This window comes from Bos mutus, chromosome 18 (genome assembly GCF_027580195.1).
Source record: "Bos mutus isolate GX-2022 chromosome 18, NWIPB_WYAK_1.1, whole genome shotgun sequence".
In the NCBI taxonomy this organism is placed as follows: Eukaryota; Metazoa; Chordata; class Mammalia; order Artiodactyla; family Bovidae; genus Bos; species Bos mutus.
Window position 1 is genome coordinate 49,600,846 of NC_091634.1, and position 18,942 is coordinate 49,619,787.

At 51.6% G+C, this 18,942-nt stretch overlaps 1 protein-coding gene across 1 annotated transcript in view; it reads left to right on the forward strand.

The window, feature by feature from the left end:
- The first annotated feature begins 2,035 nt into the window (after nucleotides 1-2,035).
- The window catches only part of ZCCHC14 (zinc finger CCHC-type containing 14), a 47,946-nt gene continuing 31,039 nt past the window's right edge, over nucleotides 2,036-18,942 (forward strand). Inside the window, 1 exon segment of the mRNA XM_070388585.1 lies at nucleotides 2,036-2,716. Within this exon segment, the coding sequence (XP_070244686.1) occupies nucleotides 2,159-2,716 (558 nt within the window). The 5' untranslated portion in view covers nucleotides 2,036-2,158.

The window sequence follows — 18,942 nt, forward strand, 5'->3', positions numbered from 1 at the left end:
TTAATTTATCAACAGAAAGCAAAGGTGAACTGTTTTGGTTTTCATGTTCCTTCACTTTCTCATATTGTAGATTTGGGAATGTGGCTACTTCCCTGGAATCACTTGATAAAGTGCAGTTGGGGAGAACAAGGATTAACTCAATTACTCACAGGAATCAATCTGTACTGGGGAAGGAAGTGGGGACCCAGCTGGGCCCAGCCTTGCCCCTGCTGCCTGTGAGGATGTGATACACTTGGGAAGCTGTGCTGACCTTCACCTGGATGCGGGCTCCTTCCCACAGCAGCCAAGAACAGCAGGCGGTTCCAGGAAAAGTTGCCCAAAGAGTGGAGGGGGTGGAAGACTGGGAAGCAACTGTGTCCCCCACCCCCTCACCCCTCAACTATGGCTCTGCAATATCTGTGCAACTTTGAAGTCTGAAGGCTGGAGAACGTCGTTAGGAGGTTTGTATCTTGGACTATATCCTGAAGAAATGCATTCATTTACTCAATCAATCTCTATTGCCTAGTACCCGGCACCAGGCTGTTGGCTCCACAGGCGCGAAGGCAGGCTTGACTCGCAAGCCCCCCCCACCCCGCCCCGCCCCGCCCCGCCCCGGAGAGCTGCTGAACGAATGCAAAAGCGGGCCAGATGGACGGATCGACAGGAAGGGCCGGGAAGATTGACTTTCTTGCGCCCAGGGCCTAGGTTTCCTTATTGGAGATGGCAGACCGCTGCCCGCAGTTATGGCTGGGCCACCACCTTCTCCCCCGCCTGTCCCCAACCCGCAATCCGGGCCAATGGAAATGCTCCCTGACCCTGGCCGGTGTGCTCGCATCCTCTGGGCTCCCGAAGCTGAGGAAGTGACTCGTGAAAGGAGGCCGGCCTAACGGCTCCATTTGGGCGAGGTTTTCTCACAAAGCTTATTCCCGTCACATCCCAGGGCAGGCCAGCCGCCTCAGGGATGCGGGCGCCAGGCCTTTGTGAGCTCACGACTTTCTCATGGGCCCCCCCCGGAGGCGGCCTGTGGTCACCCTCACTTTCGGTGGAAGCACCCGGGGTTCAGAGAGGCCAAGCCACTCGCCCAAGGTCACAAAGCTTCGCAGAAGCAGAGCGGGAATGGCGATGCGGGGGGATCTCCGGAGGCCCTCTCCCAGCGGCTTTTCGAAGACACCCACTACCTCCCTATTGTGACGCTCAGGAATAAAACAGGAAGGCCGGACGCCCGGCTTTCACCTAAGACAATGCTCCACGCAAATCTGCGCGAACAAAAGCAACCATAAATCCGCCTCGGGTTTTCGGCCCACCCGGCCCCCGCCGGCCAATTGACTCCGTCGGCCGCCGCGGGGCGGGCCAGGGAGGTTCCAACGTGATCGACAGCCCCGGGGAGGCGTGGCCGCAGCAGAGGCGCATTGGATTGGGGATCCGGAACAATCGCAGGCCGAGAAGGCGCAGCGCGGACCAATCAGAGGGAGGGGCGGGCTCGGCCGCCCGGCTTTCGTGAAAGTCCGCCTCCCCGCCCACTTGCGCCTCGTCGCGGCGCCCGTCAGCTGCGAACGCGGCGCTCGGCCCGGATTCGTCCGCGGCGCTGGAAGCAGAGGCGCGAGGCCGCGGCGAGTGCCGGCACAGATCCCTCCGCCGCCCGCTCCCGAGCCCTCTCCAAGCGCCTCTCCCGAGCTGCAGCGGCCTCTGTCCCGGGTAACGGCCGTCGGCCCAGTGCGGCGGCGCGGCGGCATGGCCCGGGCGGCTCCGTCGGGGGGCGGCCCGCAGTGACAGACCCTGCGGCGCGGGGGGAAATGGGGGCGGCCGCCTCCCGGGCGACGACGACGACGACGACGAGGAGCAGCCGCCGCCGCCGCCGCGCACCGGCCGCCGCCGGGGACGGGCGCGGGCCAGGATCCCGCCCGTGAGCGGGGGGCCCGAGGCCGATCGCCGCCCCCGGCCGCCCCGGCCGCCCTGGGCCCCCGGCGCCCCGCGCGCGCCCGTCCGCCGGCCCCTGGCGGCGGTCTCGCCCGCGCCGAGCGCCCCGGCCCCAGCGCGGCCCGCGGCGCCCGGCCGCCCTCGCCCTCGCCCGGCCCCGGCCGCACCCCCGCCCGCGCCCGCGCCCGCCCGCGCCCCGGCCCCGGCCCCGGCCCGGGCGGCGGCCCCCGGCCCCGCGTGGCGGCGCGGCGCGGGCGGCAGCATGGTGGAGAAGCGCTGCCCGCTGCAGAGGGACGGAGTGTACCGCTGGTTCTCGGAGCTGCCGTCGCCGCAGCGCGTGGAGTTCCTGTGCGGCCTGCTGGACCTGTGCATCCCGCTCGAGCTGCGCTTCCTCGGCTCGTGCCTGGAGGACCTGGCCCGCAAGGACTACCATTCGCTGCGCGACTCGGAGATCAAGGCCAACAACCCGGCCGACCTGGGCAGCCTCACCAACCTGACGGACGAGGTGGTGCGCAGCAAGCTGCTGGTGTCGCTGGCGCTGCTGGGCTCGGAGCAGCGCGAGGCGGCGGGTGTGCTGTACCGCACGCTCACGCACATCGACTCCATCATCCACAACTACGGGTTGCAGCTCAACGAGGGCCGCACGGGCGATGAGTTCCTGCTGCTCTTCACCATGGCCTCCAACCACCCGGCCTTCAGCTTCCACCAGAAGCAGGTGCTGCGCCAGGAGCTCACGCAGATCCAGAGCAGTCTGAGCGGCGGCGGCGGCGGCGGCCCCGGGGGCAAGAGCGCGCTGCCCACCTGCCCAGCCTGCCACAAGGTGCGTACCCGCGCCCCAGGCCCCCACCCCAAACCCCCACCGGAACCTCAGACCTCACGCCTTGCTCCCCAAGGTGCCACATTACCGCAAACCCCTACCCGCGCCCGGAGCTTCCGCCCTAACGTGTCCTCACCGACTCCGCACCCCAACCTCCCACTCGCACCCCAAGCGTCCGCTCCACATTTCACTCGTGTCCCACGCCTCTCCACCCGGCACCTCCAACCCCACCCTCACTTCAACTTGCCATCCCCACCTCGCACTCCGAACCCGCACCCCACGACCCTGCCCGGCCCCTCACGCTCTTTGGGGGCCCGGGGGAGGGGGCTCCGGGATTGGGAAGAGCGCCCTGAGCTGAGTTAGCGGCCGGCCAGGCCTTCGGTCCACGTCTTCCGCTGGAAGCGCGATAAGGCCTTTGTCCCCTTAATCAGGCTCTTGGGCGACAGATAACCGTTACACAGTGTGTCCTCTTGGTTCCTCCAAATCTGGTGTTTATTATCAGAAAAGGAAGCCGCTAGTGAGGTGGGAGGTGGAGATTAGAAGGTGCTGGAAGGGTAGAAGACGTTTGCAGGGTGCCGTGCGGGGCCCGAGGCCTAGGTGCCGGTATCCCCGGAGCTGTGGGGCCCGAGTCGCCCCGAGGAGGTTAGGGTCGGCGCGGGCCGCAGGCCGCCGTGGGCACGTGTCCGTGTGTGCGTGTACGTGAGTACACCCGTGAGTGTGTGCATGTATGCGTGTGTATGGAGTGTATATGTGTATTTCTGAGTGTGTTCCTGTGTCTGTGTTTATATTGCGTGTAAGAATCAGGCTACCGTAACAGAAGGAAAAACAGGTTTGGAGCCTTGAACACCCGTGAAACAGTTACTTCTCGGTGACCCGCCTTCCTTTGTAGGAACGGATCCAAGACTGATGGGGAGCCGACTAGGACTAGTTAAAAGATCTGGTGTCTTCAAATTAAACAGGAAGGGCAGAGTGGTCATTCACTTAGAAATGTGAACTTTTGTCTAAATGTTTCAGAACTATGTAAACACAAAGTGTTTGGAGCTCAAACTTATTTTTAGCAGCCCCCTGGGACCCTGTGCTAGGATTGTGCTCCAAGCAAAAGGATTTATCTGTGACCATGTGTGGTGTGTGTTTTTATATTAAAACTGATTTTCTTTGGAAAGTGGAAGATTGCAGTCACACCAGTAGTCTAAGTGCTTTCCGATCACGGCTGAGTGTCCTAAACTAAAACTTTGATTCTCTGATTTGCTAATGGTGGTTTTTCAGCTGTCTTTCACTGGTGAATTGTGGCTTTTAATGACTTCCTTTGAGACGTGGTTGTGGTACCTACATTGGTTTTTAATCTGTCATATCGCTTTTGAGATAGGTACTACCTCTGAGACTGTAGTCTCTTTTAAGTGTGTGTTCAAATCCCACCCTAAAAACGTTCTTGCATTTACAACAAAGGGAAAGCAGGGTCCTGTGAAATGTGGTTGTCCCCAGGGAGCTCAGTAGGCTTTGGGGTGCTGCTGCTCATGGGGGTTCAGTCCCCAGTGGCCAGTTTCACCAGTCAGTCCTCTGCTTCTGTTCCTAAGCACTGCCGCTGTCCGTGGCTGTTACACCATTCATAGTCAGCTCTTGAAGGGGATTCTTTAGTGTGTAGAGATGCATCGCCTTATAAAAGCAGAAGATGGTGATGATTGTTAACGGGGCAGTGAGCTAACGCTGGAAAAAAATGGGCAGTGAGCTAAAGCTAGAAAAAAAATATCTTTGATAAGAGAGACTTTTTGTCAAACCAGAACTACCCCTTGGATGAGGTTGGGAGGCTGATTCCCCTCCCCAGTCCCCCCTTCCTCCCCCCTCTGCTGGTCTGGCATGGGCTCAGAATTGACTAGCTGTGTGACCTTGACCAGAAAGAATCCCCTTTTCCTGGTGTTTTGGAGTGGAAGGCCTTGTGGGCTTGTTTTGAGGGTTCCATGAGGTCCCCTTTGAGGTGCCCAGCAGATATGCTGTGAGCTTCCTTTGCTGCTTGGTCTTCTTTGGCTTTCTTTAGAGGAGCACTGAATTTTTTTTTTTTTTTAATGATTTTGGCTGCAACACAGGGCTTGCAAGATCTTATTTCCCCGGCCAGGGATTGAACCCAGGTCCCTGGCCGTGAGAATGCCCAGTCCTAACCACTGGACTGCCAGGGAATTCTCTAGGAGCACTGACTTAAGTAAGGCACGTTGTTAGGGAGTGAAATACTTATGTTTCAGAATGTTAGTGTTTTCTAAGTTGATTTTTGAATACGTAGTTACTTGGAGTTGGCATTTTTCTTGTTCATCTGTGGGAAATTGGAGAGATCTGCCTGACCTTTGATAATGAGGTTATAGTGAGTAACTTTGGGGCTCTTGCTTCCATGTTTCAGAAACGGTCATGCTGTCTAGTTTTTCCTGGACAAACTAAGGTCACTCACATTCATTTAACTTTCTGTTCCTTTGCTGATGTCCAGTATATGCCTGACATTGATGCAAAACTCACATGAAATCTACCATGTAAGCCTTTGCCTTCTTAGTGTCTCTTTTAAGTCTGACATTTAGGGCAGTCCTGAAAAAGCAGCCTGGTTAAATCTCTGTTTACATTTCTTTTTTAAGATGTTGTGTTTTGTTTTGAGCTCTCTTGAGTTTAGAGACTTTGTGTCTTTTAGAGATAATGATGATGGTTGTTTTTTATTCTTTATCCTGTTTAAAGAGAGACTTCTAGTAATTAAATTTTCTGATGTAGTGGTTGTTTCTAATTGCTTCTCCAAAGTCTCACTGTTATTCTAAAATTCTTCTTTCTCCAAGGACCTGTAGAAGTTTAAAAGTGGGAAGAATGTAAACTAGACATTTTAACTTTCAGAAAGGAAGGTGTTCATAGAAAACCTGGAGGGAGAGTAGGGTGGCTTCATGGTGCCCAGTAGCTGTTGGCACTATGGGTGTGTAGTTCAAACTGGTGATGGTAGCTAGTTTCCACTTGACACTGCCTCAGTCTTTCATTTTATTTAATTATAAAGTCATAGTTTTGCAAAGTGTTTACATCTATCCTTTTCTATCTTTTCTCTGTATAAATGATAAGGTGCTGTGGTATGTGCTTATTTTTTTAAATAATCGCTTTATTGAGATTTAATCTCTGTATTGTGAAATTCACCCCTCGAAGGTGTGTGATGCAATGTTTTTTCGTATATTCATAGAGTTGTGTAACCATCCCTGCTGTCTTGATTCCAGAACATTTTTATCACCTCTAAAAGAAGTCTGTGCCGATTTGTGTCACTTCCCCTCCCCCCTCCCCCAGCCCTGAGAACTGTACTGCGTTCTGTCCGTGGGTTTGCCTGTTGTGGGCACTGGATGTCAGCGGGGTTACCGTGTGTGGTCTCTGTGGCTGACTGCCTTCCCCCAGCGCACTGCTCTCCGAGGGTCGTTCGTGTTGGATGGGGCCTTTGTCAGCACTTCTCTCCTTTTAGGTAGAGTGCTTTCCGTTGTGTGGGTGGATATGGCCCGTTCTGTTTATCCATCCATCAGTTGGTGGACAGGTGGATTGTTTGCGGTGCTTGTTTCTAGACTCTTTTTGCTTTGTGGCTAGTAGAGTCTTGTCTTAATCCCTTACACCTAACACTCACTTGGTCATCTTTGGAGTGTCACCAACATCTGGCCGCTGACTCTCAAGACCGGAGTCCACCTGGCGGAAGGCTGTGTAGCGCGCAGCGCTGTGCCCTGCAGGTTTTCCTCTGGAAGACCCTGGGCTTCCAGAGGAGCTGCGCTGAAAGGTGGCAGAGGCCACTCTGCTCTTGGGACTGATGTCAGCTCCAGGGGCACGCTGTGAGCCCCTCCTGCCCTTGTGTCCGGAATCCTTGGGTCAGGAGCTTCACGGACCTACTGTGAGAGGGTGCAGAAACTGTTTTTGAAGTGCTTAGCGCAGGAGTGTGGTGGCTGATGGTGGTCTTCTGGCCGTGTGCCCTGGTCAAGCTCTGGAGCCCTCCACTGTGGGATGAGCACCAGGGAGGCTCGGGGTCCACACAGGCGCGGTGAACACATCTGCTAACAATCCCTCGCCCAAGGCGAGCAAGAGCTGACTTTGTCTCATTGATTTTCCAAAAGTTTTTGGAAATCATTGCAGTTCCGAAGGGAGATACCGGGTAGTTTGTCATGTGAGCTAGAAGTGGCTTTCTCTGGTCTCTCCTTTAATCCTAAACCCTGGCCTGTTGGAGCTGGGAGTCGTCTGAAACCACAAGAAGGGACTTTGCTTGGAGCCGCTGTGCTTCCTGCTCAGGTTAAAGGAAGCACTGTGCCTGGGAGGCCACTGCGGCTCCGCGGTCACGCTTGTTCCGGGCAGCCCACGTCCAAGGCCACCCGTCAAGGCCACTCCCAGCAAGTCTGACTTCCTTCAGTGCACTGCAGGAGAGGGTGTCCTGAGACAGATTGATTGGATTTTATTTATTTATTTTTGGCCAGCTTTTGTAGGTCCCAAAGACTGTCCTCTTTTTATAGTGAAGTACATGGTATAGGAATTGAGACCTCCTGGGGTGCAGTTTTAACTGCTTTCGTGCTGCTGGTGTGTTCATTACAGATGAAAGCCCCTCACCTCTCCTGTAGCTGTCTCCCCGCTGTACGATGGCTCAGACTATGTGACACTTGAATTACTGTCCTTTGCCCTCATGTTAAATTCAGGCCACTTACTTTGACATGAGCTAGTTTACACGTGCGTCGTTCAACTCAACAAACATTTGCGTTTCTATTCCACACGTGTTCTGGAGTGTAGTTGTGGAAGCTGGAAGTTTCCTATCCTGTTAGGACGTGATGAGCAATGGGGTGGCATCACTGATGCAAGTTAGAACGTTAGTGTAGATAAACATCAACATTAGCCTTATTTCTGCAGTTTTTGAAGTTCATTATTTTTATTTAGTCTTTATTTTACCCATTTTCTCCTCATTCCTGTACACTTTATTTCCCTTCTTTTGGGTTGAAGACATTTTGGATGAATGTATTTTCCCAACAAATTCATGTGTGCATTTTACAGCTTCAGAGGAAGTGAGGAGAAGGGACCTGAGCTGGTCCAGCTTCTGTTTGTTGGCAGAATTGGTGACTGTTAATAAATAAAATAAAAAGAAAATTTTTATTACATCTAGGAAAAGCAGTTTCTACTTAAGTGTGCTTTTTCCTTGCCTTCGATGGGTTAAATTTTAGAAGAGATCCCTTGAATAGCTTTTTTTTTTTTTTTTGAGAAACCCCCATTCAGAATACTACTTCTCTCTAGTTTAAGTAAGAACTGTTGCTGCAGGTTTATTATTATTGATAGCCTACAGATTATCGATGGGTTTCTGGTTTTTTACTTTTACCCTTGACGTAAATGGTTTAGAAATTAGTTTCCGCAGGAGAGCTTCATTCAGTCTCCATAGCTGTTTTGTATGCGCCTCACTCTGTGTAGTAGCCTCTCTGTTTTACAGCTGCCCCGTAAGACCCAAACGTTACAGAAACACTTCTGTCAAAGTCAAAAGCAGTTATCGAGAAGTGATAAAATATTGATTAGTTTTGAAGCAGCTTGTTTTGTTCTGGGTCAGAAGGCCTGGAGTCATTTCGAGTGAAGAGAAGACAGAGGCAGGACAGACCCTCTCTCTAGTAATCACCGCCCTGGCGGCTCTCGCTGGTGCAGATGTCACGTGTAGGAGGCAAGGCTGGCAGGGGGACCGCGGACGTGCCTGTGAGGGGTCAGGGCTTGGGCTAGGTGTTGTGCAGGTTTGTAGAAAAATCACCAGCCCTCAGAAAGTCTTCCCTGTCCCCGTCCTATCCTTAATTGCTCCTTTCAGGGGCAGAGCTTTCCTTTCTGTCCCAGGAAGCCCCTCTGCCTCTGTCCTGGTCACATCTTTCTGTTTCCTCTGGGACACTGTTGGGTCACGTGCTGCACTCTGCCACTTCCTGTCCTCCCCACCACCCCACGCCAACCTTTGACCTCCGCTGTTTTCCCACTTGGCGCATCAGCACTTTGCTGGAGGCAGCAGAACCCTTCCTTGCACTTGAACCCTCGGCCATCCACTGTGGTCTCGTTCCTCTGTGGCCAGGTCTTGCTTTCCAGGGGGCGCCCATTTTTAACAGTCTGGTGTGAAATCTTCCAAGGTTCTAATGCCTATCTAAATATATACTTATGTATTCTTTGAAAACATCATGTATACATAATTCAGTACAAGTGGATCTCTCATCTATGCCGTCTTCATGAGTGTGACTGAGCATGCACGCGCACACACGTGCACACACACCCCAGTGATACAGGACACAGCAGCCTCCTTGGACTCAGTACTACTGCTCTGGGCCTGACTGTCAGCTATTCCTCAGCCTCCTGTAACCTGGCTTCTGCCCCTAGCCTCTTCAAGGAAAACAGTTTTAATTAAAGAGTACCCAGTAATCTTTTAAATTAAAAATATTTTAATAATTAGAGGTAAAAATAAATGGAAAAGCTACAAAAGAATATTCAATGCACCATCCCCTTCTCCTTACTCCCCTGTCCCCCATGCACTTGGGGAAGGATACATAGAATATTTCAAGCTTCTGTTCCCTTACCTGAGTGTAGATACTTTTTATTCCACATTTTTAAAACAGGTTTATTTTTACCCAGGAACCCATGCAGTTCTGTTCCCCTCTTTGTTTCTTGTGGAACCTTCCAGAAAAACTCTATTTATCGATAGATGACCCGTGCCTTAGCGCGCGCACAGGTCTGTTCATCGCTTGTGCCTCTTGGCGTCTTTCTTGATGAGCATCGTGTTGCCTGCAGAGCTGCTGCCCTGGGTCTCTGATGATGGGCTGTGTTCCCCCCTCACTACTACAGATCACGCTGTCACTTCCCTGTCCTGTGCGTGCCACCTGCGTGCGGCAGACAGCACGTGTGGCCCTTTATGTGTGGTAAGCGTGTCTGCAGAAGAGAAGCCTGGACGTGGGGTTGGTTGTGGGTCACATGGTCTGTGCTCCTGTGATTACTGGGGTGTTGCCGAGTTTGTTTGTGGGATCCCCACAGAATGTGAGAAGGCGAGGAATACCGCTCAGTGTGGAGGTACACGTTCAGGTGATCCATTTTATTTATTTTTGTTGAGCTCTCTATATCCTTTGTCCCCTCTCTGTTGGGTTATTGATCTCGTCTTTATTCTTTTTTAGGAGCTCTATAAGTTTCAAGGAAATTGTCCTTTTGACTCTAGTGAAAGTTTCAGGAATTTATTTTCCAGGTTTGGGTTTTTTTCCCAAAAGACTCTGCCATGCAGTTTGGGTTTTTCTTTTTAACGTTGTCTTTGTCAGTCTCGCCTGGCTTCAGGGTGTTGTGTCGTAATTAGAAATGCAGTGTGCATTGTGCACAGTACTGTACGCGTGCGTAGATTGTGCTCATATGAACGTAATGCATTGTACACAGCCACCGTTCCCTGTGGTGTGCTTATACAGAACTTGTGTGGTTTCTCATTTTGCATTTAACCAATCCATCTGGAATTTATTTGGTCTAAGGTACAAAGCTAGTTTTATATTTTCCAGATGACAGCCTAGCTGTCCCAGTGCCATGTGTTGAATAGCGCACCCTCCTCTCAGATCTGAAATGCGGCGTATTTCCGGTACGTTTCAGTTTACTTCTGGACTGTCTGTTGGGTCTCACTGATGTCTCTATCCTGATGACCTGTGATTTGCCAGATTCACCCCTTATCGTTCTCATCTCGTTTGTTCTGTGGGCTCTCTGCACTGTAAAATTCTCTGGGGGATGGTGTTTTGTTTTGTTTTTTAAACAACTGTGGCTGCTGAGACGCTCAGTTAAAGGGTCTGGGTGGGGCTTGGTTGGAGCTGCCTGGGAGCCCCGCCCCACCTTATTCTCTGACAGCCCTCCCCCACCCCCACCCCAAACTTCCTCCACTTGTTTGAGTCTTAGTTTCTGTTTCTCCTTCTTGCCTGCCCTTTTGATGATGGTATTCCTCGGACTTCTCTCCGCCTCTCTCTCTGGTTACTTGATGGTCTGCCCTCTCTCTTATTCCCCCAACTCTGTAACCAGCTGCGACTGAGCTGTGGCCGGATGCTCCAGGGAACTCTGGGTGTCCAGAGGCGAGATCCTGTCTTCTGTCTCTGACCGCTGAGCACATCCTGACCCGCCGGCCAGGATCCCACACCGTTGGCAAGTCTGCCTGCTTTCTCATCTCCACAGAGTCATTGATTTCCACCGACACTGCGACACGGCAGCCGGGTTGTGCTCTTCGTGTCTTTCGGTCTGTCCCTCGCTCCCCCTGTCCCCACCTCTCCCTGACATACTTAGCATGATGGTTACATATGCGGGACACTTCTTTGTAAGTGGATTTGGGTAATTTATGAGGGAGTTAGGGCACAGATCACAGTAGTCTTCTGGGAATAAGCACAGCCCTAGCTACAGGCAGCTCCACTTCATCCCGAGTCAGGAAGCAGGCGAGTGATGGCCTCCTTTTAGAATTAACTGCTGTCCTTAAGTCCACAAGAGACAACTTTAGAGCTTCTGTCCCTTGTTTTGTGATTAAATTTAAAAACAGAAACTTTGGTGCCTTATCTCTTTTTAGAAATAACAGTGACATGTTCGGGTGCTGCCCTTAAGTGGGCTCTGGTCTAGGATCCCCGACCTGGGTCTAGTGTGTGATGGTGCCACGCTGACCGCAGCCCCCAGGCGTCACAGCAGTGGCCCCAGGAAGCTGTCCGTAGGGCTGGTGCTCTCTGGCCTGAGCTCCTAGCGTGGCGCGCGGCGTCCCAGCGCGGCACCTGCCCTTGGCCTGGCTGTGTGTTTTCAGCTCTGTCTGTAGTCCGTTCCTCGTGTTCACGCACCCCCTTTTCCCCCAACCCCCCTAGATGCTCTTCTCTCAGAGCGGGCCTCTGGCCCCACTTCCTGGCTCACAGAGTCTATAAAGCAGCCTTCTTTGGCTCCTTCTGCCCTAGCTCTTACCATACTGTGTTGTAATAGGTTTTTTCACATTTTCATTCCCAGACTTTGATTATTGGAGGCAGAGACTGTGTCGTCATCTTTCAGTCCCAGAGGCTAGTGGTCCCTGCCTCCTGGTAAGGGGGGCTGTGTCCTGAGCAGTGGAGGGACATGCCAGGGGTTTTCGAAAGGCCACTCGAGTGAAAACATTGTCTTCCTCAGTGCTTTTCTTTCCCGTGGGCCTATTAGTAACATCCAGCGGCTATTTCTCTTATGTACTATATAGATGCAGAGTCTAGTGAATTTTAACTTCTGTATCCTGCTGTTTTATTTTTCAAAAGCTGGTGTGCAAAAGCTTCTGTTGGGAGAAACTCTCTGAACTTGATGGTTTGGCTTTATATATACCTTAACAAAACCGACGGGGATGGCAATGGCACCCCACTCCAGTACTCTTGCCTGGAAAATCCCATGGACGGAGGAGCCTGGAAGGCTGCAGTCCATGGGGTCGCTGAGGGTTGGACACGACTGAGCGACTTCACTTTCACTTTTCACTTTCATGCATTGGAGAAGGAAATGGCAACCCACTCCAGTGTTCTTGCCTGGAGAATCCCAGGGACGGGGGAGCCTGGTGGGCTGCCGTCTATGGGGTCACACAGAGTCGGACACGACTGAAGCGACTTAGCAGCAGCAGTAACAAAACCGAGTTGACGGACAGGTACACTGAGAGCTGGGAACAGAGGGTGTATTCTCCCAGTGCTCTGATGGGCTTGGCACCTGTAGAACTATGCGCGTGGGTCAGGTTGTCTCAGAGAGGAGTCTGTAGGTCTGAAAGTAAGACTGTCTGCTTGTATTCCTTTAATATTTGCAAAGTTGTGACTCGTGGTAAGCCTAGGTATTTTAGTGTACTGTAGAATGGCAGGAAACCAACGGCTGTTAGCACCCTAGTTGTTAGTTTGTATTTGTTATACTTTAAACACTGATGTGGAATTCATTATGAGAAGGGAGCATTGTAGCATCATTTCTGATTATTTAGGACTTTTACATAAGAACCTCAATAGAATTACTAGAAAGAAATTGTATCCTCAGTTTTCTTACTGATTCACAGTGAATCTAATTAAAACATGTATTATGTAGGAACTACTTCTAGAAATATTATAGTCTAGACTAGAAAAAAAAATAACTGAAAAGGAAAGAGAATTAATTTGTGGGGAAGAAAAACAGCTCCTCCTCCCATCACATTTGGGTATTTTAATAAAAATTAAAAGCTTGGGGATAATGGTAACAACCTATTGCTGTAACAGAGTTAATTAAGTGAATGAGATACTTTGATGTGGGTTGTTGGGCCATGTGGGACAATGTGTGGTGAAAATAACCTACAGGGGACGCCCCATCTGCATCTTGGGCTGTGACCCCACTGGACACAGCGCTCCCCAGGCCCTGCTTCCCCGGGGAGGACTGCGCTTCTCCTATCACCAGCTTCCCCACCTCTGTTCTGGTGTGCTAACTTTGCAGGTGGGAATTTTCTGAAAAGGCTTGTTTGTGTGGGTCTTTTCCTTGACTAGTTATGAAGCACATGAGCCATGTGCTGTTAATACTTGTACTGGTGGGGCTGGGTTACCAATCACAGTGATTTTTTTCCTTTCAGAATAGGCGTCTGCTCACAGGGCTCCTACCCAGACACATCCCCGGGGCCTGCTTCACTGGTGCTTCTGAACCTTTGATGTGTCCTCACGTCCTCTTTTCCAGCTGGGGGTCCGGCTCACCCCCAGCGTCTGTGGGTGCCTGTTCTGCCCGTCGCTGATGCCCCCGTGTTCTGGGCTGATCCTGTGTTGTGGCTCACATCCCGGGGCGTCGCGCAGCACCCCCGGGAACGCGCGCTGCTCTGCGATGCTCATGTCAGGTGCTGGAGCGTTACGTCAAGGGTCAAAGCGGGCAGTAGAGCCCACCTCACTTATTATGACTAAACACTGAGCCAGGCTCTCAAAGAGTAGCCAATATTGATGCGTCCTTCTGGCCAGGATGTACAGGATACCAGTGTTAGGCATACTGTGCCCTTCTTGTCAGAAGTGCTGAGGGTGAAAATAGCCTGCGGCAGATACCTTGTCTGTGTCTTTGGCTGTGATGTTCTGGAAAGAAACTACTGGAATGGACCTTGCGTGCCGAGGGGAGCAGCTTCCACCAGGACATCAGTCACGTGACTTAGGTTTTTCCTGAAGGGGGAGGGCTATCTTCCTGAACATAGTATTTTACATTTCAGAGTCGCTTTTGGAGTTTATAGAGATGGGGGTTTGTTCCCACCTGGCTGTGCCTTTTGAACTTGTGCATTTACTAACATTTCTGTGTGACCCCTTGCATCACTGTGTTCCTCACCACTAACATTGTGCCTTTCTCTCCAAAGCACTGTTTTTAATACTCCCCAGCCCCACCTTAAATTTCCTGCCTCTTACCTGCTCAGTTCCAGGAGAATACGCCTGAGCTGTTAGGTTGTTTAAAGTAAAGCTCTCAGTGAGAGCTGGTAGTGCACTGTTCAGACGAAGCCTTGCCTGCTCTGCGCCTCGGCCATGTTGCCAGCCTGAACCGTGGTGGCTACCTGCGAGGTGACAGGCTCCAGGCGCTCCCCCAGTGCCCTCCCTTACCGGCGGACTCTGGTTTAATCGCAAGCTGTGGGGTGGCCTGGAGCCAAAGTTCTGAGCTTCCTGGGGCACTCGGTGGGGCTAGATGTGCCGTGGGGCTGTACCTCCCAGGACTGCTTGTGAAGAACTTGGCTCTAGAATTGCTTTGCTAGAACTCATCTAGTTACGTACTTGGTATCTCGTGCTGAGATTTTTGAGCGGTAATCATTTTTTTCTCCCATCTTTTCTCTCTTTTTAATGAGCAGAGCTCTAGGGTAGGGAATATTAAAAGGAATGTTTTTATGTGGAAAACGATTTTTGGTTAGCTCTGGCTTTCACTTGTCCTAAGTCAGCAAATAGCTTTCACTATTAAACTATCTATTTTCTTGTTCTGGTTTTTTAGAGACACGTAATCACTGCTTTAGTAAAATGCTTACAAATCACTTTTCGTTCAGATTTTATGTGTTTTTTCCCATTGACTTACAAGTATCAACATTCAGCACGTTGTTCTTCCCGCTATAGAGGCGGCACTTGGAGGACAAGTTGGAAATCAGGGACTCTGTCGGTAGATGCTGGAGTTGAGGGTCTGTTCCTGCTCCTGGAAGCCCCTCCCGCAGGTGTTTGCTTGGCTGGCTCCTCTCCCGCCAGGCTTCAGCTCCACCGGCCTGCCCCCAGTGGCGGGGTTTCCTGTCGGGGCTTCTCAGCACCTCTGACAGCTCCGTGACAGCACTGGCCTGCCAGGAGACAGGGCAGCCACTGGGATGAGCAGCTGCCGTTTTTTAGAAGTTGCTTCTGTTTGACCTTTTCATGTTGTTTGCATCTTGTAGAAAGGTGCTCTCGTTTACACTTGGTATCTTTAGCTTTTTTCCTAACCCTAATAGTGATTATTCCTTTTTAAAAAATTAGAAAACAAAAAATATATTTTACTCACTCAGATAAAAAATACTATTAAAATTATGGCATATTTTCTTCTTTTTCCAATGCCTATAATGTATGTGTCTATACAATTTCTATGTTACACATTCACATACCTAAATGTGAGTGTTCCCCATGCCTTTCATTTTCTGAAGTTGTTTTTTAAAGGCTGCATAATATTTAATCATATGAATGTACATTTACGTATTTAAATATTAACCTTGCTGGATATTTTTTTTCCTCCTTTTGGCCACACTGCACGGCTTGTGGGATCTCAGTTCCCTGACCAGAGATCAAACCCATGCCCTCAGTGGTGAAAGCCCGGAGTCCCACCCACTGCACCACCAGGGACTTGCCTGTTTTTCTTCTTTTGAAGCTTAGATGAACCTTCTTGCACACAAATCCTTGTGTCACTGGTTATCTTTTTAGGACAGCTTCCTCCCAGTGCAAGAGTGGGCCCAGGGGTCTAGAGACAGTGAAGTTTGTTACAGACACACGGCTGCAGTGATTTGCACTTGCTGGCTGGGGACGAGGTTGCTCCCCTGTGACATCACGAGCACTGACTCATGGGGCATTTGCCTGTGGTCCAGATAATCAGGTCACCGTCCATGCTGTTGCAGGGTGGCACTCGCTCGTCATAGAAGAGTTGCCTGTGGGTGGAGTGTCTATTTAGAGGAGAAGGCAGCCCCCAGGTTCCCAAGACGGGGATGTGGAATCTGGGGCCTGCCTGGACTGCATCCCTGGGTGAGGTCAGTGGTGCAGCTTTGTGTGCTCCTCTCGGGGTGCGGTCGAGCGGCCGCCCAGGGGAGCTTCTCTGCGGGACCCTGTGGGTGTGCGTCCCCTCCAGTGTCCCCGCCGTGCCGTGTGTCAGCACGTGAACCTGTGTGATTGCCTTCCCGACTGGCCTGCACGTGCCCTGGTTGTCGCCACAGCTGCCACTTCACTGAGTCCTGACTGTCTTTCCAGCGCGCTACTTCAAAAGCTTTCCATTTAAATCTCACAAAAACCCTGCGAGGTGAGTGCAGTGGAGGAAGCTGAACGTGTGCCGGAAAGAGGTCTTGGCCTTGGTGGCTCAGTCGGCAGGGCCACGGCTGCAGAGCCCGAGCTGTGTATGAGACATGGTTGAGGGGGCCCTGGCCCAGGGCACAGCCAGGACAGAAGCCTCCAGTGTATCCTGACCATCTTCCTGCCCCGGAGGCCCAGTGGATGGAGCTAAGGGCCGTGGGAGATGTCAGGAGCCAGACCCTGTGGGTCGTAGGAGGGGCGGCTGGGAAGGTGGAAAAGGAGCTGACTGGCCCAGAGGGCGTCAGTCGGCGGGCACTGGCAGGAAGTGGGGCTGTGAGCCTAATGGAAAACATCCGTCAGGGCTGCGCTGGGCTGGCGGCTGGACCACGTCTTCCCAGAGCCTCCCGGCAGCAGCAGAAGCGACCCCGGCACCAAGCAGGGCTCAGTTCTGAGTCCGTCAGGCTGCTGACGGCTCTGCTTGTGAGCGTGAGTCAGACAGCGCTCGGTTGAGCTGTGTGGGTCACATGGGGCAAATTAGCTTCACCAAAAATAACCCCAAAAAACAGCATTTCTGGGAAGCACAAGTGAAGACAGCTTTCAATGTAAACAAAGGACCAGAACAAAGATAGAGGGCTGGGTTGAAAGAAGTGAACTTTTGGAAAACTAGGAAGAAATGCTTTAAAAGTGCCAAAGAAAACAAATGTTTTTTTTTTCTTGTTTTAGTTTTCTTTCCTGTATTTATGTAGGATGCAGTGCATCCATCCTGCTGAGTAACTCCAGGGTTCCATGTGCAGTCAGGGCTGAGAACCAGAGTCATTTCTGCGCCCCTGCCCTCCGCCCCAGGCTTTACTGGCTGAGTTCTCTGCCTCAATGTTCACCAGAGTGGCTGAGGGCACTGTGGTCCATTTTTGCAGCCCGCTCCCCAAAGGCTGTGAGTCTGGAGGGTGGCGTCCGTTCTGGCCAGTTGGGCTGTTGCAGGCTGGGCAGGGGTGTGTGTGTGTGTGTCTGCTCCACACGGAGAGGTTCCTCACGGGCCAGCAGGGCCTGCACTTCCATTAGCTGTTGCTGAGACCCTCAGTCTCCCTTGCCTTAGGACCAGGACTTAGAATTACCCGCCAGGGCAGCTGAGAGAACGTGGGGGGTTCCTGGGGGTCAGGCCAGATGTGGGAAGTTGGCTGCCGTTGTGTTTAGGGTATTGGAAATGTCAGCCTCCCAAAATACTGTTTGTTATTTGAAATCTTGCTCTTTGAGTAACTTTGTTGTGGCTCAGTTGCTAAGTCATGTCTGACTCTTTGCAACCCCATGGACTGCATGCAGCATGCCAGACTCCACTGTCCCCTGGAATTTGCTCAAATTCATATCCATTGTGTTGTACTTGTCAGTGCTTTTACCTTATTTAATAAAGAAGTTCATTGCTGGAATATTCTGGTTATCGGATGATAAAAGAAAACTTTGCTCCACCTAAAGGAAATAATGCAAATTAAACAACAAATATAAGTAGTTGGAAAATACAGCATTTCGGTAAATGTTACCAAATGAATGGACTTTTTTGGTGGAGTGCTGGAGGGGGAGGGTTTTCTTCCTTGAGTTCCGTAAACTTGCAGATTAGCCAGACCTTCGGAGTTACTAAGCTTGTGTGGGGACTTGCGTGTGGGGAGGGGACACCTGCACAGCTGGGGCCTTCCTGGGCCAGAGACTGGCCTCTAGGAGCAGGCAGGGTCGTGCCTGCAGCGGCCTCCCTGAGCTCTGTCTGTGGGGGGCTGGGTGTCCCGTCTACCGAGGTGGCTGGTGCGTTCTGCCCACCTCCACCTGCCCCAGGCCCTCCGCCTCTGCCGGGTGCCCCGGCCAGGCCTGCACACAGCAGGGTCTGTGCCGCCGCCCACCCGCTAGCCAGGTAACAAGGTGAGCTGAGGACAGCGGCAGCCAGAGAGCTTCCTGTGTGCATCTCGCATCCGCTTCGGGTGAGGGTTGGGACCAAAAGTCATGCCGCTTTTCCCAAACCTTCTCTTTGGCTGTGTGTGTAGCACTGTGTTTCTCCATGTTTTAAAACTTGCTGCTTTTGGTAAACTTTAAAATCGTAACTTTTCTCTACTGTCCTTTTAAATTGTGAGTTGGAAGACATTAAAGCATTGGTCATTTTTATTCCTCTAAATCCTAAAAGTAATAAATACATTCGGCTATAAAAATTTTCAAATACTGGTCATCATTAGGGGAAAAAAGTAAAGGTGCTGCCCCTCCCCCAAGGACCCCCTCCCCTCCTCTCTCCTCCCCTCCTGAGGTCACTGTAGAGTCCAAGGTGGCCTTCGGGGGTCCTGGCTGTCTGTAAACCTAAGACGAGGGAGCGGAGATGGGGCAGCCCTCCTGGCTCCTGTTGGGAACTTGGTGTAGGCTGAACCCCAAGGCCAGCATAGAGTGGGGGGCTGTGGGCGGTGGTCCTTTTTTTCCTGGCTCTCTATCAGTAGCTGTTCAAGGCATTTTCAGTGTTTCACTGTTACAGTGAGTGCGCCGCCCCCCCCACATCATTCTCACCTGTGAGTACTTTGTATGACAAATACCCAGAGATGGGATTGTAACATATTTCTAGAATATGCTTTTTAAAAATGCGCCCTCAAATAGATCCAAGTCTATCCTGTTCTCTCCTGTTTTTATTAGAGCATTTTATTATCTTTTCAAGATTTACAGGACAATGTTAAGTCCTGCTTTGTAATTGATAGGAAACTGTGATTTGAAGAACTGAAAAATCACAGTATGCCTCAGATAGGATTTGTGACGGCTTAGTTAACAGTTTCTACCCAGCGAGTGAAC